The 27704-nt window shown below is 40.4% G+C and overlaps 1 protein-coding gene across 7 annotated transcripts in view; it reads right to left on the bottom strand.

Annotated features, from left to right (window-relative positions):
• Positions 1-27704, bottom strand: part of LOC128223884 (potassium channel subfamily T member 2-like) — a 137045-nt gene that overhangs the window by 37068 nt on the left and 72273 nt on the right. For all 7 annotated transcript variants that reach the window (XM_052933338.1, XM_052933340.1, XM_052933341.1 and 4 more), the window contains 6 exons: positions 21048-21131; positions 6403-6497; positions 5740-5923; positions 2932-3096; positions 2369-2569; positions 1540-1648 (listed from right to left, as the gene is read on the bottom strand). In XM_052933338.1, coding sequence (XP_052789298.1) covers positions 1540-1648; positions 2369-2569; positions 2932-3096; positions 5740-5923; positions 6403-6497; positions 21048-21131 — 838 coding nt within the window. The remainder of the gene's footprint in view (positions 1-1539; positions 1649-2368; positions 2570-2931; positions 3097-5739; positions 5924-6402; positions 6498-21047; positions 21132-27704) is intronic.

Raw genomic sequence — 27704 nt, 5'->3', positions numbered from 1 at the left:
TTAGGGAATAAGTACAGAATAAATCAATAGAACTATCACTGAAGGTGATGTAAACCCCATATGCATGCCTGTAAAGTGTCATTCAGATTCAGCCATAACCCTGTTGTCAGGTTGCTCCACTAGGCTTTATATGAACCACTCCGGTCAAGTTTCGTTTAAACTTAATCTGGCCAGGATTTTAAGAGACAAAATGTGTGCAAGATTTTCTGTTTACACCATACTGTAGAAATCAACACTAGACTTGACTTAACCCTCCTGTGAAGTTGCATCCAAACTCAGGCAGGATGTTTTGGAGATGAAGTGTGTACAAGATTGTGTCTACAGAAAGAAGAATGGATGGACATTAATAGACAGGGTCATCTGCTGATTCAGTATGCTCTGTTATTTAACACAATTTAATGGGGAGAGGGGGTGAGAGAGCGAATGTCAATGCTCTTCTTTTGATGTTTTCCAGTAGAAAAGGAGCATTACTCAACATAAGTTATAGCCAAAGTAATGGGCCTGCTACATGTGTGAACGGGCTATGGAGCATTACTCAACATAAGTTATAGCCAAAGTAATGGGCCTGCTACATAAGTGAACGGGCTATGGAGCATTACTCAACATAAGTTATAGCCAAAGTAATGGGCCTGCTACATATGTGAACGGGCTATGGAGCATTACTCAACATAAGTTATAGCCAAAGTAATGGGCCTGCTACATATGTGAACGGGCTATGGAGCATTACTCAACATAAGTTATAGCCAAAGTAATGGGCCTGCTACATATGTGAACGGGCTATGGAGCATTACTCAACATAAGTTATAGCCAAAGTAATGGGCCTGCTACATATGTGAACGGGCTATGGAGCATTACTCAACATAAGTTATAGCCAAATTAATGGGCCTGCTACATATGTGAACCGACTATAAAAAAGAGGCTATTTTATGCTTTCTCCATTGAAGGAGCATTAAGTAATGTTAATTAATAATACACAATCATGCTCATCCAGTTTGTTTATACAGTTCATTGTGTATGTAACCAATGTTCTTTATTCAATTTATGACATTCGGAGTAAAAATGGATTTTACCACAACACACTCTATTAATTCTCATTGACCTGGGTTTTGAATAGATCTGTTGATTGTTTCATTATACCATTTGCACAATGAATAAAGCTTACTGCAATAACAGTTAATGACATTTCACAGTCGGAAATTAGCTCATACAATATGATATCAATAATAAATAGCCCTCAATCGTTTTAAACCCTATTGTCAAATAACAACATGCAGACTATTGTTTGGTTTCTATCAAGTTTCATATTGTGTATTGACAAATGCACTTTTTTTTTTTGGTGGGGGGGGGGGGAGGGGTAAGATAAATGTTTCATAATGATTAAATATCCATTGACTAGAACCCTCTAAATTGTGTAGTAGTGATATTGATATGATTTTAAAGTTACCAATTGTTTGAATAGTAATGATTTTGCATTGAAATTGCTGCATTTGTCAGGAAAAACACTGGAATGACATCTACCAAATTCTTCACTGTACTTACCAGCAAATTTAACATGGAACTTGTTTTCAGGCCTGAAGATCTGAACATATTGCGGGCATTCCGGTCCAAAGTCCTTGATGGCCCATGACCTCATGATAGTGTGCTGGTCCTAGAGAAACAAGGGCACACAACTCTGTATAAATATGGTTTGTCCTAGCGAAACAAGGGGCACAACTCTGTTCAAATATGGTTGGTCCTAGAGAAACAAGGGGACATAACTCTGTAGGAATTAAGTCGGTCCTACAAAAGGGAACATAACTCTGTAGAAATAGGATTGGTCCTAGAGAAACAAGGGAACACAACTATGGTTGGTAATTGAAGAATTCTTCATAAATTCCTTGCCTTATTAGCAAGACCTTAAACTCAATGCAGTCATCTTATCAACAAGCATACAACGATATATCAGAATATCAATTTCCAATTGACATGCATCTCTGTGTATCAAATAAAATTAAACGTTTTAACTCCAAAATCAAATAAAACTGTCTGAACTGATGAATCAACCAATCTTTATCGAAATAGATATTATCATTACTCAGAAATGTTGATTTTGAAAAAAACATCATACGATACGTTTGTTGATAATCTACCCAAGGTAAAGTGAGTTTACCTCTGAGATTTCTTCTTATATTATATTTCTTATTTCATTTGAATTCTATTCACTATTCTTTCACAGTTTTAAATCAATTGTTGAATAAACATCAAAACTAATTTCAAATAGATATTTTAAAAACAACTTTTACTGAAACTAACTTTACAAAAAAAACACAAGCAATATATAATTACGTTTATTATTAATATATTCTATTTAGTTTCCATACAAACTTACTGCAGCTTCTTTATTCTCCACATTTTGTGACGAGAGGATAAAGCATGCCTCGGCATCCTGGACCCGACACCTAGCCAGATCAATGTCTTTAAGGGCCGACCCCTGGATAAATATAACTCTCTGGGCCCAAATAGGGACCTGTAGCAGGACCTTCATGGTGGGGTCCATTTCACACGGGGAGAGTAGCACAACAAAGTGGTCCTGAAATAGCATGGCATTTTTATGATAAGTAACATATAGGTGGAATCTGAGGACAAAATCAATCTGGGTACAAAATATTAATGATTGTAATTTCTCTTGTCAATCTTTGTTGAACAATTGTTGTACAAATGATTGTTCAAATGAAAGAATAACTTCTTAAAATGTGTAGAAATCAATAAAGAAAAATGATGACTTTTCATAGGATTTGTTTTCTCCAAGTATTTCGCATTTGTACACATTTTCTCACCACTTATGTCCTACCCTTGGCACCATTGAGCCGACATTTTTAAATAAATTTTATACTTGATAATAACTATGCAAAAGTATTGTTAATGTTAAATCACAAACAAGCCTATGAATACCTGTAGTTTTGGATGGGAGTAGAACTCATTGAGGAAGTCCATTACAGTGTCAGCCTGCAGTGTTGTTGTACACACAACCACGTGCTTCTCTGTCTGAGCCCTGTGGCTACTGTAAGCCCCGCCCTGCTTCTGGCGCTCCATCCAGGTGTATGCAAGCTGCTCTAACTGGAATACAGATGATATAAAGTAAATATTTAAGGTTTGAATTTATGTATAGTCTGTCTGAGCTCTATGGCTACTGTAGCTCCAAAGACCCTTTTTCTGATACTAAATCCATGTGTACGCAAGCTGCTCTAACACTCATAACGACACTGATTGTTCTAAATCTATGTATTATAATTGTACATGCATAATTTTTAGAGCTTTCCAGCAGCCATGTAAGCCCCTGCTCCGCCTACACCACCTGAGATGGAGAGACAACTGAAGAGATTATTGATACATTTGAGTTGATTTTCTATCTAAAAATTATATTTCTTGTAAGCCCCTTGCGATCCTTGCTGCTGTTGTTCGCCACCTTCAATGTGGCAGACCAAATTATATGGTCTTTTAGGACTGTAAAATTGTACGAAGCTAGATATACAGACAGACACAACATTCTTTTAGTATTGTTTGCAAATGAATTTAGCATTTGAAGGTTTTGAGCACCAGACGAATTCTGAATCAAGTGTTACATCTATAATCTGTCAATGGACTTCACACATCAAAGAAAGCCACCTGCCACCATCAGTGATGGTGTGTTTTCTTTTACATATCAACGCGGAATTTATTACTAATGGAGGGGTCCTCGTACATCTGCAAAGTATCCATACATGTTCCATTTGCATTGGTTTCTCTTTAATCAACAACAAATATCACAGCCTTAAGTTACGCTCTTTGAAACGCCGAAAAGTTACTGTTGAAAATCACTTTTGATGAGGTACACATTGACTTGCGCTTCATTATGAAAATGCCTTAATTGCGGAATGACAAATACACTTTGCTAAGTTTTGCTATAAATAGTTAAATTCTTAGATTAAACATCATTTAAACATCACAATCTTGTGTAAAAAGAAAAATAGCATATATATTCTTAAAGAAACTACACATGCATGCCAATCCTGTAAAGAGAAATCATAGACAGGTCATCAAGTAATAATTTCAAGTAATAAAACGGCTCATGCGACATAGACCTCCACCAGAGTCCCCGTCACCACATGCCTGTTAACAGATACAAAAACACTGTTGTTAGTTTTAGAGATTATTTTGTTGCCAAGGTTACCGTCTGGGAAGCGGGCATGTTCTTCAATGTCCGTCTGTACATCAAGTCCTTGATCCAGATATTACCAACCTCCTGGAACTATAACAGTCAACAGATGTTAATCATTCTAGTTTGTACAATAATCTCAGCTTGCTTGTGGAATCCAATACATAAAACATTATGACACATCGGTTAAAACAGGGTACCTCTACACCACCCCACCCCCTAAAACAGGGTACCGCTACACCACCCACCCCCTAAAACAGGGTACCTCTACACCACCCAATCCCCTAAAACAGGGTACCTCTACACCACCCACCCCCTAAAACAGGGTACCGCTACACCAACCACCCCCTAAAACAGGGTACCCCTACACCACCACACCCCCTAAAACAGGGTACCACCACAAAACCACACCCCCTAAAACTGGGTACCCCTACACCATCACACCCCCTAAAACAGGGTACCACCACAAAACCACACCCCCTAAAACAGGGTACCCCTACACCACCCCATCCTCTTAAAAAAGGGTACCACTATGCCACCCCCATTAAACAGGGTACCACCTCACCACCCAATCCCCTTAAAACAGGGTACCACTTCACCACCACATCCCCTAAAATAGGGTACCCCTACATCACCCTATCCTCTAAAACAGGGTACCACTACACCACCCTATCCTCTAAAACAGGGTACCACTACACCACCCTATCCTCTAAAACAGGGTACCACTTCACCACCCTATCCTCTAAAACAGGGTACCACTTCACCACCACATCCCCTAAAATAGGTTACCCCTACACCACCCTATCCTCTAAAACAGGGTTCCCCTACACCATCCCACCCCCTTAAACAGGGTACCACTACACCACCCTATCCTCTAAAACAGGGTACCACTTCACCACCCTATCCTCTAAAACAGGGTACCACTTCACCACCCTATCCTCTAAAACAGGGTACCACTTCACCACCCTATCCTCTAAAACAGGGTACCACTTCACCACCACACCCCCTAAAATAGGTTACCCCTACACCACCCTATCCTCTAAAACAGGGTTCCCCTACACCACCCTATCCTCTAAAACAGGGTTCCCCTACACCATCCCACCCCCTTAAACAGGGTACCACTACACCACCCTATCCTCTAAAACAGGGTACCCCTACACCATCCCACCCTCTTAAACAGGGTTCCACTACACAACCCCATCCCTAAAAAAGAATACCACTTCACAACCCTACCCTCTAAAATAGGGTACCACTACACCACCCTATTCTCTAAAAACAGTGTACCACTACACCACCCAAATTCCCTAAAACAGGGTTACCCTACCCCATCCCTCCTCCAAAAACAGGGCTCATTTTACACCACCCTATCCCCTAAAACAGGGTCCAACTACACAACCTCAGCCTTAACACAGTCATTAATGTTAATACTTTTTCAGAAGAAATGCTTAAGGTTTTGCATTATGCGACCAAAGATGCGAACGATTCAGCAGTCGTCACAAAGGCGAAAAACATAAAAGCTGAAAGTCCCTCGTGCAAGTATAGGTCCAACAGTATGTTATATTTACCTGTGTTGGGAGGACAAGGAGCGCAGCAGTTATCATACACAGCATAAAGAGCTGACTGGGCCATATGTCGGGGTGAATATCTCCAAACCCTACAGTTGAGAGTGTAACCACGGTGAAATACACGCTCTCAAATAGGCCAAGCTGCCGGTTCCCACCACGCTGGATGTGTTGTATACCACAGGCACTGGTTAAAAATGTAAAGGTTCTCTTGAAATATTTTGCTCACAATGTGACATTTATACCATAAAATTGATATTTGATAGAAAATTACTAAAATTAATATTTAAGAAAACAGCAAGTGGAAGCTGAATACTTTTTTTCTCGCACAATCAACTCCACAAATATTCGAGTTATGGGAATCATAATAAAACTGTTTTAAGTTATGACTGCAAATAACAAGTCCATGACTATATTTGACAAATTATTGTGGATGAAAATTAGTCAATTTTTTAAGTTTATAGGTAAACAAAAATTTGTCAAATCACTGCTTTCAGAAACATAAAAAAAGATTAAATGAAGGTCGCTAAGAAACGTTTGATCTGCAATGGATGCTATTTCAAACTGTAGGCTGACTGCCCAATTTTAACACTATGGGTCATCTACTGGCATAATGTGCAAACTTAAATTCCCCATCTTCTTTATAAAAAGATGTTTCCAACTTACCTAATAAAAAGAAGGCAGTTTAAGGTAGCACAGAGAACCATCAGCTGTTGAGCAAGGGCAGACTGTGACTTCTGCATCACCCGGTGAAGGTCATTCTGAAAGGTCAAAGTAGCAAATAGAATCATTAACTGTTGAGCAAGGGCAGACTATAACTTCTTCATCACCAGGTGAAGGTCATACTGAAAGGTCAAAGTGATACAACAAGAGGGCCAAATGGCCCTGAATCGCTCACCTGTCATATATTGCACATTCTTCCATTATATACAAATATTGAAAACCTAAGCCTATGAACACGGGGCGTGGCCAATTTTGACCCCAGGGCTAAAGTTTGAACAATCTTAATAGTGGTCAGATAAACGATGCTTCATACCAAATATCTAAGGCCTTCGCCTTTTGGTTTCGGAGAAGAAGATTTTTTAAGTTTTCATCATATAAGGAAACCCATGACCGCCCGGGTGGGGCCATTTTTTGACCCCAGGGCCAAAGATTGAACAATATTGGTACAAGTCAACTAGATGATATATCATGCCAAATATCTAAGCTCTTGTCACTACTTGATTTTACGTGTGTATCTATATATGTATATTTGTTATTAATTATTGTATGTGGCCCATATTGAAAATTGGTATGTGTACTAAATATGTTATCCAGTTTAAATTAAGACGTTACTTGTCTTTGTGAGTTCGTAGAAGATTTTTTAAGTTTTCACTATAACACATAAAGAGAAAACCCATCAGCCCCGGGTGTGGCCAATTTTGACCCCAGGGCCATAATTTGAACAAACTTTGTAAAGGTCCACTAGACGATGAATCATGCCAAATATCTAAGCTCTAAGCAACGTAAGTTCAGAGGAGATGATTTTTGAAGTTTTCACTGTAAACATATAGAGAAAACCCATGACCCCCCAAGGGGGCAGGGCCAATTTTGACCCCAAGGCCATAATTTGAACAATCTTTGTAGAGGTCCACTAGACGATGAATCATGCCAAATATCTAAACTCTTGTCCAAGTAAGTTCAGAGGAGAAGATTTTTGAAGTTTTAACTCTAAACATATAGAGAATACCCATGACCCCCCGGGGCTGGGCCAATTTTGACCCCAGGGCCATAATTTGAACAAACTTTGTAGAGGGCCACTACACGATGAATCATGCCAAATATCTAAGCTCTAGGCCAAGCAAGTTCAGAGGAGAAGATTTTTTAAGGTTTTCACTATAAACATATCGAGAAAACCCATGACCCCCCGGGGCGGGGCCAATTTTGACCCCAGGGCCATAATTTGAACAAACTTTGTAGAGGTCCACTAGACGATGAATCATGCCAAATATCTAAGCTCTAGGCCAAGTAAGTTCAGAGGAGAAGATTTTTTAAGTTTTCACTATAAACATATAGAGAAAACCCATGACCCCCCGGGGTGGGGCCAATTTTGACCCCAGGGCCATAATTTGAACAATCTTTGTAAAGGTCCACTAGACGATGAATCATGTCAAATATCTAAGCTCTAGGCCAAGTAAGTTCAGAGGAGAAGATTTTTTAAGTTTTCACTATAAACATATAGAGAAAACCCATGACCCCCCTTGGCGGGGCCAATTTTGACCCCAGGGCCATAATTTGAACAATCTTGGTAGAGGACCATTTGGTGATCCTACCTACCATATATCAACGGCCTAAGCCTTGTGGTTTGGGAGAAGAAGATTTTTAAAGTTTTTCCTTTTGTTTGCCATGGCAGCCAGAGTTCTGCATGGAATTAAATTCTTTGAACAACTTTGATAGAAGACCACCCAAGGAACATCCCTATGAAGTTTTATTAATATTGGCCCAGCGGTTAAGGAGGAGATGTCTTTTAAGTAAATTGTTGACGGACGCCGCACGACGCACGACAGACAAAAGGCGATCACAAAAGCTCACCATGTCACAAAGTGACAGGTGAGCTAAAAAAGCATTATCTTTTGGGCAAGGGCAGATTATGACTTCTAGATCACCCCGTAAAGTTCATTCTGAAAGGTCAAGGTGGCACAGAAAATCATAACCTTTTTGGCAAGGGCAGACTATGACTTCTGCATTACCAAGTAAAGGTCATTCTGAAGTGTCAAGATGGCACAGATAATCATTGGCTGGTGAGCATAAACACTGACAGGGACTTCTACATCACCTGGTGAAGGTCATTCAAAAAAGTAGTGGATGCCTCGCAGGGCACAGTAAGAATATAGTTTGAACTAGAGTAAAGCTTTTATAAGAATATGACCACGTCCTTGCTGTGTTGTTCAAAATTACCAGGATGTAGTGCCGTCTTCATGATCTTCGTTTAGGTATAAGAAAAGGCAGACTAGGAGTTCTAATGAAATTTTACATGTATGTTCAAACGGGCACTAATAAAACAAAATAATCAAAGGGAGCAAATGTAGTGTAAGAAAATATAAGGCAACCCAGTCCATTAACGTTATCTTCATTAACCCTCAAAGGCTTGTTTGACATACTCGATGAAAGGAATTCTTAATGCTGATTTTTTCCCATAAAAGAAGTATCTTATCTTATTACCCAGTTTGTTAATAATTATAAGCCAGTAGCATATTGGAAGATGACAATTACCAAGATGACAATGATAAACTACCAAACTCATCTTTGTTCCTGTGAAATCTCTGCTAGAGGTCATGGCATCTTTCCTTATGGAAATCTAATACAGTTATGTACAGTAACAGAAATCTAATAACCCCATATAAGTTACAGAAATGATATGACTCAACATAAGTAAGGGAAATCTTATATTGCAACCAAGTTAATTAACTTTATCAGATGGTCAAGTTCTTCATGGTCATACATGGTATGAGGTAGCGCCTGCACACTCATTCTGATTGAATGTTTCTCTGATGTGTAATAACTTTCAGTCAGAAAATAATTCGTGAAAAACCCATTTTTACTACGTAACACTTTCTGACAGATAATGGTATCAAGAAATGTATGTGGAACCAGCATTTGCACAACATCATGTTATAGCTCTGACTCTTGTCTACTTTCACACAATGATAGGTGTTTAAATACACATTTTTTCACTGTAACTTAAGTCTGTACTTCCATATATTATAATCAGCTTCATACGCACTTGGGACATACTGTAATAGAGCTGATTATGGAACTGTTTTGGGGAACATCTATTGACAAATACATAATATAACTACATCATGATTTAAACAATGCTTACAATGATGTGGCTGACATGATTGTCTTACATTGTTAACAAAATGGAGAAGAAAACATCATGAAAAACATGCAGTTAATAATGAAATCAACATCCCAGCCAAGACAGGTTAAAGTAATGAGACTATCCATATTTTGCCAAACCGGATGGATGATGTGTCCCACCTAAAGGACAGGTGGCACAAATATTGAATAATGATTATTTACCATTTCTGTTCTTTTAATCCCTCCAGTATGTCAAAATCTGTGAGGTGAGTAGGCATTAAAGCCATGAGATGTAAAACCTTCTGTTTCTAAAGTTCAGGGGCGGTATTCATAAAACTTCTTAAGATAAGATGTTGACTTAAGTGTGGCATTTTTTCCTAAGTTTACCATTTTTTTTCCTAAGTGCTATTCATAAAACTTCTTATCTTAAGAATTTCCTAAGTTTTTCATAAATCGGCAAAAAGTTAAGACAACGTCGGAGGTGTCTTAACTAGTGAAGAAAAATTCTTAAGTCGTTTAATGGTAAGAGTCGGCCATCTTGAAATGAAATCATCGTCAATGTTATTCTAAATCTCATTGTGAGTATTTAAATAATTGAACATTTTTGCTCTTGATAAATTCATATGAATGTTGCGCTCTTTAGCAACCGTTACGTATTTTATGTACATTTATGTAGAATGTAGATAAAAATAACCATATTGACCTTGACCAACATATTTGCGATTTTTCATTCCGTAAACAACATCAATCGGATAAAAGTTCAGCATTTACAGTAAGTTGTATGAATATATCTTTGAACAAGTATGAGGTTCCTGGGTCAAAGCGTTCTCAAGTTATTGATCGGAAACCGTTTTTCATGTAAAGGTCACACTGACCTTGACCTTTGACCCACTGACCTCAAAATCAATAGGGTTCATCTGCTGGTGATGACCAATACACATACCAAGTATGAGGTCCCTCGGTCAAAGCGTTCTCAAGTTATTGATCGGAAACCATTTGGTATTCCGACCGACCGACAGACAGACCGACCGACCGACCGACCGACCGACATGTGCAAAACAATATACCCCACTTTTTTCAAAAGGGGGCATAATAAAGCAACATTATTAATTCAGTAAGCGGTTTATCAAAAGATTTATGCATTAACTGATTGAGTTTTCAAAATTGAAGAAACTTTGAGTGGGTGGGGAACCACTTTTTTCTGAAACGTTGCCACATTGTCAGTCTTAATAATACTGAAAGAAAACATGTTCTGCCTTTACAATTACGCCATTAATTATCAGTAAACAAGTAACACAATTGTTGACTGTCTGACTAAGTCACTTCATTTATTTCTGACACCAGTAAAAGGTAAAGTAATGCACCAGTCAATTGTAACCACGCCCCCCTCCCCCGCCCAAGGTCCCGGGGTATACCGGGGATAGTGGGGGAAATGAGCCATGTTTTTACCTTCCATGCAGTGCCGACTGCGGTGGTTTTTGTTTTCGTACCAAAAATAGCGGGGAATGGCCCTAACCTACGATGCCCCGCTTATCCCCGGACCTGGGGGGCTCTGGTTACAACTGACTGGTGCATAATCATGGGGATTAAACCCTTGGACCCTCGACCATTGATCACCCATATTTGCAGGGTGCTCTTGTCAACTGGGTCAACCTGGCAACTGTTTCGAATGACAAATTATCATTCTGCTTTTTGGTTTGTTTTAGGATATCCAGTCCATGTATGCAGTTGGAGCTGATAGCATGTATGCCATGTACATGTCCATGTGTAGGTATTGATAACAGTTGTATAACATGAATGTATAAAATTGACATTTTTTAAATGGACAATCATAAACAATAATCAAATATCAACCTAGGACCTGTGCACGTATCCGAAACAATGGCTCCAGCTCTTTTTGGAGCTACATATAGATAAAAGAGCAAAGGACACTTTCAAATTAGAGACAAAGAGCGGACATCGTGATAAAGTAAGTATGACTCGTAGTTCTACCTAATACCACAATTATGAGGGCTTATTTGAGAAATCGAGGAATGCATTGCCATTTAAATGTGCTTACTCTTCAGTGAAGTTTACATGTATTTCGGTTATTTTGTAAATGTTTGGAGTAATACAAATGATTCTCCCATGAAACACACTTATATGGGACTGCATTCCCGGATTTTTCAAATAAGACCTCATAATCGTGATATTATGTAAAATAAATAATCATACTTATATAATGAGCTCTTCTATTTGTCTCTCACTCGGAAGTGTCATTGGCTCTTTTCTTTTATAGCTCCTAAAAAAGCTGTAGCCACTTTTTTGCACTCAATCTGCAGTGGTCGAAATTAACACAAGCCCGCAAGCCCTGCACTGGTAAAATATCTTCCGGGCTTGCTCTAGTTCAGAATTTTATATAGCAGGGCTTGTTAAATAATTGATGCCAAGCAATAGTATAAAAGTTCGGGCTTGTTCAACCAAAAGTCTAATTTCAATGACTGAATCTGTGGCAGCTTGTAGGTTTTTGAAGGTACTGGGATAGCCTTGGCATTGTTATAAGGGCCACCAAACTGAAACCTCGCGTTCATAACTCTGACTTCAATGATTTGATAGTTATGTAAGCCTTTTTAAACAGTTCAATGACTATAAACAATAGCTTCAGAGTGCTCTCATATTTGGTATAATCTCAGAACTTCAATTATCCTCGATTTTTTATATGCTATTTATATGTTACAGTTACTTATAGAGATTTATCAGATAAATCGATATTTCTCTTTTTTTGAAAAAACCCTCAATAAACTGTTATTTAATATCCTTTTAAATCATATTTTAAAAAAATATTTTATTCATATCAGAGTAAGATATTATATTTTACCGAGTGAGCACCAAACACCAAGTCCACAAGTGGTGTAGCCACGAGTGAAATATTTACTTTTATTTACTGTAAGTGTTCACAAGGTGTTTTCACAAGAAATATATAATGATCTTTCACTGAAAAAAACAATTATCCTCTATTTAGCGTTGGCTTTCCTGTGATTTACATACATGCCATATCCCCCGGCGGGGGGAAAAATCCCCCGGAATTTCGATTCATCCCCCAGTCTCCCGGTGGGAGATAAAAATCCCCCGGATTTTTTTTATTTTTTTTTTATTTTTTTTAGAAATTTTTCATCAGGCAATTATGACAAAGTAAGTGAAACCACAGTATGTGTGAGTAAAACTGAATGTAAAGAAACAAATCCACAAGGGTGAAATGCCAAAAGGAAACTTTTACAACAAGTGATCAATTAATTTGTAGTAATTATCAAAGGCAAAGAAATATCAAGCTGATAGAATTAAGCACAATTTTTTAAAAGACTTTGGAGGAAGGTAAATTTAATTTAATTGTCTCGAAAACATATTTTTCCAATGACATATTTTGTTCTGCAAGTGCATTACAGTATGACATGACAGTGTATCATAAGAATATGATAAATCATGACATAAAATAATTCTGTATAATGAAAAAGTTAAGAGGTTTTCAAAGCAAACTATATGTGAATACATTTTTTCGTACTTGCGTCTAAAAATACTTTAAAATTTTGCCAACTTAGACCTGCTAAAAAAATCCCACTGAATACAACCAAAATCCCCCTGAATTTTCAGCCTTTTGAACAAATCCCCTGAATGGTCTCCAGAAAATATGGCATGTATGGATTTATACAAATTTATAAGAAAACTAAAACTTGTATTTCACTGTGAATTAGCATTTTGATATTTTTCACTGTATTTAAATGTTGACCCCCCCCCCTCCATTCAATTTATTAAAACATGCGTGTGCACACGACAGGTCTGGGTCACCATTTCAACGACGTTAAGTGTCCAAAATAATGTTGCGTTTTTGACTACCCCCGTCCGAAATACTGCAAGGAACTGTCATTTTAAATCATTTTTAGGCATATCATAAAGAGGAACTTGCTTGTTTCAGTGTAAGATTGCAACATATTTCACCTTATTAATACATACATAGTATATTAATCACTCTTGGTTATGCCACTCGTGAAAATAAGCTTTTGGTGCTAATTCGGTGAAATATATTATGATCTTACATTGAAACAAACAATTTTTCTCTATACTCTTTTAAACTGATTTTGTCTTATTTTTTTATAATCAGTATGTAAACACATTATCGAATCCAGGGAGGGAGCGGATCTAGCACACATCCACCGAAATGGTCCAATTTACTTTTTCTCTATTATAAAATCACAAAATGCACCATTTTGGACTTGAAATTGTTAAATTTTTCTTTGGATAGGCCTGGGGGTGCAAGTCCTAAGGTAATACCCCTAGGTTATGCCCCCTCTAACGTTAACTCTGGATCTGCCCCTAGACATATACTAAGTGGGCTCATAGCTGTATCCACAATTAACATAGAACACTATGTTTTTATGTATAACAATACATATCCATTTTATCAGACATGTTTCATGATTTTACATATTGCCTTTATATTTTCAGAGGGTTACACGTTCATCATGGATATTTCAATGTGACCGTCATTTGAAACTCAAATTGTTGTGTAAAACAAACTAAGGGAAAGGGTTAAGCGTGAAGATGTTATCATCTAGTGAACTACCAAACTAATTTACATTTCATGGACATTCACCGGAGTCCTCAGGAACACATGATTGCAGTCTGTGCCAAAGTGTTTGAAGAAATTACTATTATGCCCCCCTTCGAAGAAGAGGGGTATATTGCTTTGCACATGTTGGTCCGTCGGTAGACCAAAGCTTGTTCGAGTGATACAGACAACGCGAAAACTGTTTCTCCTTCACAGGACATTGCGACAGGTAAACACTTAAAGTTTACCTGTCGCAACAAATTTTTACCTGTCGCAATGTTACAAACAGTATTCAGTTACATCAGCCTAAACCTTGATTTTAAGCCTCTTTTTTAAATAAGTTCTTTAATTCCCCATTATAACAGGTTAAGATCTTTTTTGGTTAGATTTGTCCTACAGTACTATATATAATAAATTACAAAAAAAAGCTAAACATCATGTAAAAAAAATCAATATTCGAATCTTATGTCATAATTTTTTTCTTCCCTTGCCTCCCAAAAAAACTCATATCTGAATATCTGATTCGCCTGCCCATGGAACAGCTAGATCTTACTCTTTTAATTCATCTTTAACTTAAAGATACAGTACAGTTATAAAATGTAACGAATTGTACTACAAGTCAAACGCAGGCACAACATTTATGCAAAAACGAAAGTAGATTTCTTGTTATTGGCAATGTTAAACAGAGCGGAAAGAAAGTCAGCTCGGTATATTAATCATCATATTTAAATTAACACGATTACCGGGAACCACTTCGCCGAAAATAAATACATTTTGTAATTTCCGAACATTTCCGTAAAATAAAAGTATTATGGTACGAGCTGAGATCAGAACCTTACGCGTTTTATCGGCTTTTACGGAAACATGTCGAAACGGGGTTTACAAATAGTGATACACGGATTAACACGCTGAATAATCATGATATAATAGTTAAAAATAACTCTGAACATTTATTTAGACACTGAAAGTAAATTTTCCGAAAATTAAACGGTGCTGAGCAGCTGACTGTAATTTTTCACCGGACATTGTGACCGACCAAAACAAAAGTTTCGTCGGTCAAACTGGAAATATACCGGACATGTCCGACTGTCCGACGGACATTCGCATTGTCTGGTGATAACTCAACAATTCTTGGACGTATGGTCATCAAACTTGACTTGGAGGTTGGGCCTGACCAGTAGATGACCCCTACTGTTTAAGGGGGTCATCGGGCCAAAGGTCAAGGTCACAGTGACCTTGAATGATAAAAGGTTGTCCGAGTGATAACTCAACAATGCCTGCACCCATGGCCCTCAAACTTGACTTGGAGGTTGGGCCTGCCCAGTAGATGACCCCTATTGATTTTAGGGGTCAAATTTCAAGGTCACAGTGACCTTGAAAGCAAACTTGACAATTCCTGGACCTATGGTCATCAAAATTGACATGAAGGTTGGGCCTGACCAGTAGATGACCCCTCTTGACTTTGGGGGTCATCAGGCCAAGATCAAGGTCACAGTAACCTTTAACGCAAAAAAGTTAACAAATCTTCTCCCAGTGATATCTCAACAATGTCTGAACCTATGATCATCAAACTTGACATGGAAGTTTGGCCTGACCAGTAAATGACCCTTTCTGATTTGACTTGGAGTTGCGTCTGACCTGTTGATGACCCCTTATGATTTTAAGGGTCATCGGGTCAAAGGTAAAGGTCACAGTGACCTTGAACGAAAAAAGATTGTGTGATAACTTGTCAATGCCTGCACCCATGGCCCTCAAACTTGACATTTAGATTTTTGGTTACCAGCTGATGACTCCTATGGATTTTGAGGTCAAAGGTCATGGTCATAACACACTATCCTCACACTTTGAATGGTCATATTCTTAAAACCGCCTCAACGGCATCCAATGTCAGTGACAAATCAGCTGTTATTTCGGTCCATGCATATTTCATTCAATTGTCCATAATATTATAATCCTGACAACATGGCGCTCAAGGGGGGGAGGGGGGGGGGGGGGCACTTTTTTTTACAAACATCTCTTGTTATCATTGAAATAAATATGCAGTGTTTATAGAAAAAATAATTAAATTTTATATAGAAAAAATGTGTCCTTTTGTTACTTCCTTATTTATTGTCATAGCCTTGGTACCGTTGTCTACATGTTATGTGTGCAGAAACTTGTACATTTTATTACTGTACACACCCTTTCAAGATATTCATAAGTTATGAATCATTGCAAACTGGCTATGAATGTTGCCACATGCAACAACCCCATGTTTGACTGAATAGGCCTTTTTCTGCCCATCACAGGGGTGGCTCCTGAATTGAAGTTAGAGGTGGCGTATCTTAGGGGCGCAACCCTTTGACCATGCGCCCCTCATTTAGAACCGAAGTTGTATAACATAAACTGTTTGCATGTGGATTAAGGGTTACTCTCTCAAGGAAAATTTAGCAATTTGTAATCGGAATGTTTGTTACTTCGACGATTTTTGAGGGGGCACGCGCCTGGTGCGCCCCCCTCTAAATCCGCAATTGCAATTCATGGGTCAGAATATCTGACCAATTCCCAATGCCAAACAAGTATATGTTTTTCCCAATTTCAAGAAAAAAAATCCCAAAATAAAATGAAATTGATGTCACCAAGCCTGGCTTCTCGACCATATACACTGTCTCTCAGCTGTGGTTATAGCGCGGGAACAATTTTTCATTCACATTGATTATTATAAATGCTTTTTTTAGCACTTTAAGGTGGCATTCATGGTTATGTACAATAATATCACAGAGAAATTGTGCCAAAACTGATGATTTTTTTATTTACAATATTGTCAATTATTACACGTCTTTAAAATAGTACTTTAGCCAAAATTGAACAAAAGGATACAAATTTGCTTCCAAAACCGTAAAAAATAGACGGTAGCTTTTGGCGCATTTCTTCTTTGAAGAGTATTCAACACATAGCAACGGGACTTAAGAAATTCTTAGGAAATTCCTAGGAATCCTTCATATCTTAAGTTGAGATTTACCAACTACTACTTAAGAATGTTTATGAATAGAACTTAAGATAAATGAAATTCCTATCTTAAGTTGAGACAGATTTCATTTTTCTTAAGAAAAACTTAAGAAGTTTTATGAATACGGCCCCAGGTCTCAATGAGTGTGTTCAGTTACAGCATGTCCAACACCATTCGCTGACTACTGACTGTCATTTCTTTTTTATACCAATGTGAAAGTCCCCTATATGCATGTCATTTGCTTCATTAAGGCCAATTTGAAAGTACCCTATATGCATGTCATTTGCTTCATTAAGGCCAATATGAAAGTCCCCTATATGCCTGTCATTTGCTTCATTCGGGCCAATGTGAAAGTCCCCTATATGCCTGTCATTTGCTTCATTCGGGCCAATGTGAAAGTCCCCTATATGCCTGTCATTTGCTTCATTCAGGCCAATTTGAAAGTCCCCTATATGCCTGTTATTTGCTTCATTAAGGCCCATGTGAAAGTACCCTATATGCATGTCATTTGCTTCATTAAGGCCAATTTGAAAGTCCCCTATATGCCTGTCATTTGCTTCATTCGGGCCAATGTGAAAGTCCCCTATATGCCTGTTATTTGCTTCATTCGGGCCAATGTGAAAGTCCCCTATATGCATGTTATTTGCTTCATTAAGGCCAATTTGAAAGTCCCCTATATGCATGTCATTTGCTTCATTCGGGCCAATGTGAAAGTCCCCTATATGCCTGTCATTTGCTTCATTCGGGCCAATGTGAAAGTCCCCTATATGCCTGTCATTTGCTTCATTCGGGCCAATGTGAAAGTACCCTATATGCCTGTTATTTGCTTCATTCGGGCCAATGTGAAAGTACCCTATATGCCTGTCATTTGCTTCATTCGGGCCAATGTGAAAGTCCCCTATATGCCTGTCATTTGCTTCATTCGGGATAATGTGAAAGTCCCCTATATGCCTGTTATTTGCTTCATTCGGGCCAATGTGAAAGTCCCCTATATGCCTGTCATTTGCTTCATTCGGGCCAATGTGAAAGTCCCCTATATGCCTGTCATTTGCTTCATTCGGGCCAATGTGAAAGTCCCCTATATGCCTGTTATTTGCTACATTAAGGCCCATGTGAAAGTCCCCTATATGCCTGTTATTTGCTACATTAAGGCCAATGTGAAAGTCCCCTATATGCCTGTTATTTGCTACATTAAGGCCCATGTGAAAGTCCCCTATATGCCTGTTATTTGCTTCATTCAGGCCAATGTGAAAGTCCCCTATATGCCTGTTATTTGCTTCATTAAGGCCAATGTGAAAGTCCCCTATATGCCTGTTATTTGCTTCATTAAGGCCAATGTGAAAGTCCCCTATATGCCTGTTATTTGATTCATTAAGGCCAATATGAAAGTCCCCTATATGCCTGTTATTTGCTTCATTAAGGCCCATGTGAAAGTCCCCTATATGCCTGTTATTTGCTTCATTAAGGCCAATATGAAAGTCCCCTATATGCCTGTTATTTGCTTCATTAAGGCCAATGTGAAAGTCTCATATATGCCTGTTATTTGCTTCATTAAGGCCAATATGAAAGTCCCCTATATGCCTGTTATTTGCTTCATTAAGGCCAATGTGAAAGTCCACTATATGCCTGTTATTTGCTTCATTCAGGCCAGTGTGAAAGTCCCCTATATGCCTGTCATTTGCTTCATTAAGGCCAATGTGAAAGTCTCATATATGCCTGTTATTTGCTTCATTAAGGCCAATGTGAAAGTCCCCTATATGCCTGTCATTTGCTTCATTCAGGCCAATGTGAAAGTCCCCTATATGCCTGTTATTTGCTTCATTAAGGCCAATGTGAAAGTCCCCTATATGCCTGTTATTTGCTTCATTAAGGCCAATGTGAAAGTCTCATATATGCCTGTTATTTGCTTCATTAAGGCCAATATGAAAGTCCACTATATGCCTGTCATTTGCTTCATTAAGGCCAATGTGAAAGTCCCCTATATGCCTGTTATTTGCTTCATTCAGGCCAATGTGAAAGTCCCCTATATGCCTGTCATTTGCTTCATTAAGGCCAATATGAAAGTCCCCTATATGCCTGTCATTTGCTTCATTAAGGCCAATATGAAAGTCCCCTATATGCCTGTTATTTGCTTCATTCAGGCCAATGTGAAAGTCCCCTATATGCCTGTTATTTGCTTCATTAAGGCCAATATGAAAGTCCCCTATATGCCTGTCATTTGCTTCATTAAGGCCAATATGAAAGTCCCCTATATGCCTGTCATTTGCTTCATTAAGGCCAATGTGAAAGTCCCCTATATGCCTGTTATTTGCTTCATTCAGGCCAATTTGAAAGTCCACTATATGCCTGTTATTTGCTACATTAAGGCCAATATGAAAGTCCACTATATGCCTGTTATTTGCTTCATTAAGGCCAATATGAAAGTCCACTATATGCCTGTTATTTGCTACATTAAGGCCAATGTGAAAGTCCCCTATATGCCTGTTATTTGCTTCATTAAGGCCAATGTGAAAGTCCCCTATATGCCTGTTATTTGCTTCATTCAGGCCAATTTGAAAGTCCACTATATGCCTGTTATTTGCTACATTAAGGCCAATGTGAAAGTCCCCTATATGCCTGTTATTTGCTTCATTAAGGCCAATGTGAAAGTCCCCTATATGCCTGTTATTTGCTTCATTCAGGCCAATATGAAAGTCCCCTATATGCCTGTTATTTGCTTCATTAAGGCCAATGTGAAAGTCCCCTATATGCCTGTTATTTGCTTCATTCAGGCCAATATGAAAGTCCCCTATATGCCTGTTATTTGCTTCATTAAGGCCAATATGAAAGTCCCCTATATGCCTGTTATTTGCTTCATTAAGGCCAATGTGAAAGTCCCCTATATGCCTGTTATTTGCTTCATTCAGGCCAATTTGAAAGTCCACTATATGCCTGTTATTTGCTACATTAAGGCCAATATGAAAGTCCACTATATGCCTGTCATTTGCTTCATTAAGGCCAATATGAAAGTCCACTATATGCCTGTTATTTGCTACATTAAGGCCAATATGAAAGTCCACTATATGCCTGTCATTTGCTTCATTCAGGCCAATTTGAAAGTCCCCTATATGCCTGTTATTTGCTACATTAAGGCCAATATGAAAGTCCACTATATGCCTGTCATTTGCTTCATTCGGGCCCATGTGAAAGTCCCCTATATGCCTGTTATTTGCTTCATTCGGGCCAATTTGAAAGTCCACTATATGCCTGTTATTTGCTACATTAAGGCCAATATGAAAGTCCACTATATGCCTGTCATTTGCTTCATTCGGGCCCATGTGAAAGTCCCCTATATGCCTGTTATTTGCTTCATTCGGGCCAATTTGAAAGTCCCCTATATGCCTGTTATTTGCTACATTAAGGCCAATATGAAAGTCCACTATATGCCTGTCATTTGCTTCATTCGGGCCCATGTGAAAGTCCCCTATATGCCTGTTATTTGCTTCATTCAGGCCAATTTGAAAGTCCACTATATGCCTGTTATTTGCTTCATTAAGGCCAATTTGAAAGTCCCCTTTATGCCTGTTATTTGCTTCATTAAGGCCAATATGAAAGTCCCCTATATGCCTGTTATTTGCTACATTAAGGCCAATGTGAAAGTTCCCTATATGCCTGTCATTTGCTTCATTCAGGCCAATGTGAAAGTCATCATATGCCTGTCATTTGATTCATTAAGGCCAATGTGAAAGTCTCCTATATGCCTGTCATTTGAGTATTACGGCCAATGTGAAAGTCTCCTATATGCCTGTCATTTGAGTATTACGGCCAATGTGAAAGTCTCCTATATGCCTGTCATTTGAGTATTACGGCCAATGTGAAAGTCATCATATAACCACACATTTAGCTTTGAATACTTACAAACATATTCTGCATTGACTGCTTAGCCAGCCAGCAATTGAGAAAAACTGGAATGAAGAGGCCCTGCAGTGGCTTTGAGAATAACTGAAATATAGAAAACATTTTCAACATTAAAAAGTTTAGGCCCCAAATGGTATCTCCAAAAATCTGAAATACAGAAAAAAACTCAGTGCACTGAGTTCAGGCAACTCCGGGAATTTTGTAGAATATTAAACCATTAGAAATATAATGATCTTAACAACGGAGGACATGCACTTTCATTTAAATGACTACTATGTATACATTTAAAGATTGATTTGTAATTACTTTGCATTCATGCAGTATGATTGATCAGGCGCGCTTATTAAGATCAGAGCTTCTTGAGAAATTTGTAAAAAATGTCATTCAATTTATTGTTTACGTTTATTTCTGTTTGTTTTAATCAATTTCAATTTAAGATATTAAGTACTTCATGGAATAATTGAGGAGCAAATTCAATTTCAAGGAATATGAAACAGGATATTGAATTATTTGTCCTCTCAGAAGATAGCCATGAATAAAACATTGATATCATTGATTGTTGGTACAATTCCCTCTTCCCAGATTGTTCCCAACCTACCCGCTTGTCAGATGGTCAGGACAATTCCCTCTTCCCAGATTGTTCCCAACCTATCCCATTGTCAGATGGTCAGGACAATGCCCTCTTCCCAGATTGTTCCCAACCTACTCCAATGTCAGATGGTCAGGATAATGCCCTCTTCCCAGATTGCTCCCAACCTACCCCATTAACAGATGGTCAGGACAATTCCCTCTTCCCAGATTGTTCCCAACCTACTCCGTTGTCAGATGGTCAGGACAATTCCCTCTTCCCAGATTGTTCCCAACCTACTCTATTGTCAGATGGTCAGGACAATTCCCTCTTCCAGATTGTTTCCAATCTACTCCATTGTCAGATGGTCAGGACAATGCCCTCTTCCCAGATTGTTCCCAACCTACTCTATTGTCAGATGGTCAGGACAATTCCCTCTTCCAGATTGTTCCCAACCTACCCCCTTGTCAGATGGTCAGGACAATGCCCTCTTCCCAGATTGTTCCCAACCTACTCTATTGTCAGATGGTCAGGACAATTCCCTCTTCCCAGATTGTTCCCAACCTACCCCCTTGTCAGATGGTCAGGACAATGCCCTCTTCCCAGATTGTTCCCAACCTACTCCATTGTCAGATGGTCAGGACAATTCCCTCTTCCAGATTGTTCCCAACCTACCCCCTTGTCAGATGGTCAGGACAATGCCCTCTTCCCAGATTGTTCCCAACCTACTCCATTGTCAGATGGTCAGGACAATTCCCTCTTCCCAGATTGTTCCCAACCTACTCTATTGTCAGATGGTCAGGACAATGCCCTCTTCCCAGATTGTTCCCAACCTATCCCATTGTCAGATGGTCAGGACAATTCCCTCTTCCAGATTGTTCCCAACCTAACCCCTTGTCAGATGGTCAGGACAATGCCTTCTTCCCAGATTGTTTCCAACCTACTCCATTGTCAGATGGTCAGGATAATGCCCTCTTCCCAGATTGCTCCCAACCTACCCCATTAACAGATGGTCAGGACAATTCCCTCTTCCCAGATTGTTCCCAACCTACTCTATTGTCAGATGGTCAGGACAATTCCCTCTTCCAGATTGTTTCCAATCTACTCCATTGTCAGATGGTCAGGACAATGCCCTCTTCCCAGATTGTTTCCAACCTACTCTATTGTCAGATGGTCAGGACAATTCCCTCTTCCCAGATTGTTTCCAACCTACTCCATTGTCAGATGGTCAGGACAATGCCCTCTTCCCAGATTGCTCCCAACCTACTCCATTGTCAGATGGTCAGGATGATTCCCTTTTCCCAGATTGTTCCAAATCTACTCCATTGTCAGATGGTCAGACAATTCGCTCTTCCCAGATTGTTCCCAACCTATCCCCTTGTCAGATGGTCAGGACAATGCCCTCTTCCCAACCTATCCCATTGTCAGATGGTCAGGACAATTCCCTTTTCCCAGATTGTTCCTAACCTACTCCAATGTCAGATGTTCAGGACAATGCCCTCTTCCCAGATTGTGCCCAACCTACTCCATTGTCAGATGGTCAGGACAATGCCCTCTTCCCAGATTGTTCCCAACCTACCCGCTTGTCAGATGGTCAGGACATTTCCCTCTTCCCAGATTGTGCCCAACCTACTCCATTGTCAGATGGTCAGGACAATTCCCTCTTCCCAGATTGTTCCCAACCTACCCCCTTGTCAGATGGTCAGGACAATGCCCTCTTCCCAGATTGTTCCCAACCTACTCCAATGTCAGATGGTCAGGACAATTCCCTCTTCCAGATTGTTTCCAATCTACTCCATTGTCAGATGGTCAGGACAATTTCCTCTCCCCAGATTGCTCCCAACCTATCCCATTGTCAGATGGTCAGGACAATTCCCTCTTCCCAGATTGTTCCCAACCTACCCTCTTGTCAGATGGTCAGGACAATGCCCTCTTCCCAGATTGTTTCCAACCTACTCCAATGTCAGATGGTCAGGATGATTCCCTTTTCCCAGATTGTTCCAAATCTACTCCATTGTCAGATGGTCAGGACAATTCCCTCTTCCCAGATTGTTCCCAACCTACTCCATTGTCAGATGGTCAGGATGATTCCCTTTTCCCAGATTGTTCCAAATCTACTCCATTGTCAGATGGTCAGGACAATGCCCTCTTCCCAGATTGCTCCCAACCTACTCCATTGTCAGATGGTCAGGATGATTCCCTTTTCCCAGATTGTTCCAAATCTACTCCATTGTCAGATGGTCAGGACAATTCCCTCTTCCCAGATTGTTCCCAACCTATCCCATTGTCAGATGGTCAGGACAATGCCCTCTTCCCAGATTGCTCCCAACCTACCCCATTAACAGATGGTCAGGACAATTCCCTCTTCCCAGATTGTTCCCAACCTACTCCGTTGTCAGATGGTCAGGACAATTCCCTCTTCCCAGATTGTTCCCAACCTACTCTATTGTCAGATGGTCAGGACAATTCCCTCTTCCAGATTGTTTCCAATCTACTCCATTGTCAGATGGTCAGGACAATGCCCTCTTCCCAGATTGTTCCCAACCTACTCTATTGTCAGATGGTCAGGACAATTCCCTCTTCCAGATTGTTCCCAACCTACCCCCTTGTCAGATGGTCAGGACAATGCCCTCTTCCCAGATTGTTCCCAACCTACTCTATTGTCAGATGGTCAGGACAATTCCCTCTTCCCAGATTGTTCCCAACCTACCCCCTTGTCAGATGGTCAGGACAATGCCCTCTTCCCAGATTGTTCCCAACCTACTCCATTGTCAGATTGTCAGGACAATTCCCTTTTCCCAGATTGTTCCCTACCTACTCTATTGTCAGATGGTCAGGACAATGCCCTCTTCCAGATTGTTCCCAACCTACCCCCTTGTCAGATGGTCAGGACAATGCCCTCTTCCCAGATTGTTCCCAACCTACTCCATTGTCAGATGGTCAGGACAATTCCCTCTTCCCAGATTGTTCCCAACCTACTCTATTGTCAGATGGTCAGGACAATGCCCTCTTCCCAGATTGTTCCCAACCTATCCCATTGTCAGATGGTCAGGACAATTCCCTCTTCCAGATTGTTCCCAACCTACCCCCTTGTCAGATGGTCAGGACAATGCCCTCTTCCCAGATTGTTTCCAACCTACTCCATTGTCAGATGGTCAGGATAATGCCCTCTTCCCAGATTGCTCCCAACCTACCCCATTAACAGATGGTCAGGACAATGCCCTCTTCCCAGATTGTTCCCAACCTACTCTATTGTCAGATGGTCAGGACAATTCCCTCTTCCAGATTGTTTCCAATCTACTCCATTGTCAGATGGTCAGGACAATGCCCTCTTCCCAGATTGTTTCCAACCTACTCTATTGTCAGATGGTCAGGACAATTCCCTCTTCCCAGATTGTTTCCAATCTACTCCATTGTCAGATGGTCAGGACAATGCCCTCTTCCCAGATTGTTTCCAACCTACTCTATTGTCAGATGGTCAGGACAATTCCCTCTTCCCAGATTGTTTCCAACCTACTCCATTGTCAGATGGTCAGGACAATGCCCTCTTCCCAGATTGCTCCCAACCTACTCCATTGTCAGATGGTCAGGATGATTCCCTTTTCCCAGATTGTTCCAAATCTACTCCATTGTCAGATGGTCAGACAATTCGCTCTTCCCAGATTGTTCCCAACCTATCCCCTTGTCAGATGGTCAGGACAATGCCCTCTTCCCAACCTATCCCATTGTCAGATGGTCAGGACAATTCCCTTTTCCCAGATTGTTCCTAACCTACTCCAATGTCAGATGTTCAGGACAATGCCCTCTTCCCAGATTGTGCCCAACCTACTCCATTGTCAGATGGTCAGGACAATGCCCTCTTCCCAGATTGTTCCCAACCTACCCGCTTGTCAGATGGTCAGGACAATTCCCTCTTCCCAGATTGTGCCCAACCTACTCCATTGTCAGATGGTCAGGACAATTCCCTCTTCCCAGATTGTTCCCAACCTACCCCCTTGTCAGATGGTCAGGACAATGCCCTCTTCCCAGATTGTTCCCAACCTACTCCAATGTCAGATGGTCAGGACAATTCCCTCTTCCAGATTGTTTCCAATCTACTCCATTGTCAGATGGTCAGGACAATTTCCTCTCCCCAGATTGCTCCCAACCTATCCCATTGTCAGATGGTCAGGACAATTCCCTCTTCCCAGATTGTTCCCAACCTACCCCCTTGTCAGATGGTCAGGACAATGCCCTCTTCCCAGATTGTTTCCAACCTACTCCAATGTCAGATGGTCAGGATGATTCCCTTTTCCCAGATTGTTCCAAATCTACTCCATTGTCAGATGGTCAGGACAATTCCCTCTTCCCAGATTGTTCCCAACCTACTCCATTGTCAGATGGTCAGGATGATTCCCTTTTCCCAGATTGTTCCAAATCTACTCCATTGTCAGATGGTCAGGACAATGCCCTCTTCCCAGATTGCTCCCAACCTACTCCATTGTCAGATGGTCAGGATGATTCCCTTTTCCCAGATTGTTCCAAATCTACTCCATTGTCAGATGGTCAGGACAATTCCCTCTTCCCAGATTGTTCCCAACCTATCCCATTGTCAGATGGTCAGGACAATGCCCTCTTCCCAGATTGCTCCCAACCTACCCCATTAACAGATGGTCAGGACAATTCCCTCTTCCCAGATTGTTCCCAACCTACTCCGTTGTCAGATGGTCAGGACAATTCCCTCTTCCCAGATTGTTCCCAACCTACTCTATTGTCAGATGGTCAGGACAATTCCCTCTTCCAGATTGTTTCCAATCTACTCCATTGTCAGATGGTCAGGACAATGCCCTCTTCCCAGATTGTTCCCAACCTACTCTATTGTCAGATGGTCAGGACAATTCCCTCTTCCCAGATTGTTCCCAACCTACCCCCTTGTCAGATGGTCAGGACAATGCCCTCTTCCCAGATTGTTCCCAACCTACTCTATTGTCAGATGGTCAGGACAATTCCCTCTTCCCAGATTGTTCCCAACCTACCCCCTTGTCAGATGGTCAGGACAATGCCCTCTTCCCAGATTGTTCCCAACCTACTCCATTGTCAGATGGTCAGGATGATTCCCTTTTCCCAGATTGTTCCCTACCTACTCTATTGTCAGATGGTCAGGACAATTCCCTCTTCCAGATTGTTCCCAACCTACCCCCTTGTCAGATGGTCAGGACAATGCCCTCTTCCCAGATTGTTCCCAACCTACTCCATTGTCAGATGGTCAGGACAATTCCCTCTTCCCAGATTGTTCCCAACCTACTCCATTGTCAGATGGTCAGGACAATGCCCTCTTCCCAGATTGTTCCCAACCTATCCCATTGTCAGATGGTCAGGACAATTCCCTCTTCCAGATTGTTCCCAACCTACCCCCTTGTCAGATGGTCAGGACAATGCCCTCTTCCCAGATTGTTTCCAACCTACTCCATTGTCAGATGGTCAGGATAATGCCCTCTTCCCAGATTGCTCCCAACCTACCCCATTAACAGATGGTCAGGACAATTCCCTCTTCCCAGATTGTTCCCAACCTACTCTATTGTCAGATGGTCAGGACAATTCCCTCTTCCAGATTGTTTCCAATCTACTCCATTGTCAGATGGTCAGGACAATGCCCTCTTCCCAGATTGTTTCCAACCTACTCTATTGTCAGATGGTCAGGACAATTCCCTCTTCCCAGATTGTTTCCAACCTACTCCATTGTCAGATGGTCAGGACAATGCCCTCTTCCCAGATTGCTCCCAACCTACTCCATTGTCAGATGGTCAGGATGATTCCCTTTTCCCAGATTGTTCCAAATCTACTCCATTGTCAGATGGTCAGACAATTCGCTCTTCCCAGATTGTTCCCAACCTATCCCCTTGTCAGATGGTCAGGACAATGCCCTCTTCCCAACCTATCCCATTGTCAGATGGTCAGGACAATTCCCTTTTCCCAGATTGTTCCTAACCTACTCCAATGTCAGATGTTCAGGACAATGCCCTCTTCCCAGATTGTGCCCAACCTACTCCATTGTCAGATGGTCAGGACAATGCCCTCTTCCCAGATTGTTCCCAACCTACCCGCTTGTC

The sequence above is a fragment of the Mya arenaria genome, chromosome 17 (assembly GCF_026914265.1).
Source record: "Mya arenaria isolate MELC-2E11 chromosome 17, ASM2691426v1".
In the NCBI taxonomy this organism is placed as follows: domain Eukaryota; kingdom Metazoa; phylum Mollusca; class Bivalvia; order Myida; family Myidae; genus Mya; species Mya arenaria.
This window is presented reverse-complemented; position numbering and strand designations above follow the sequence as displayed.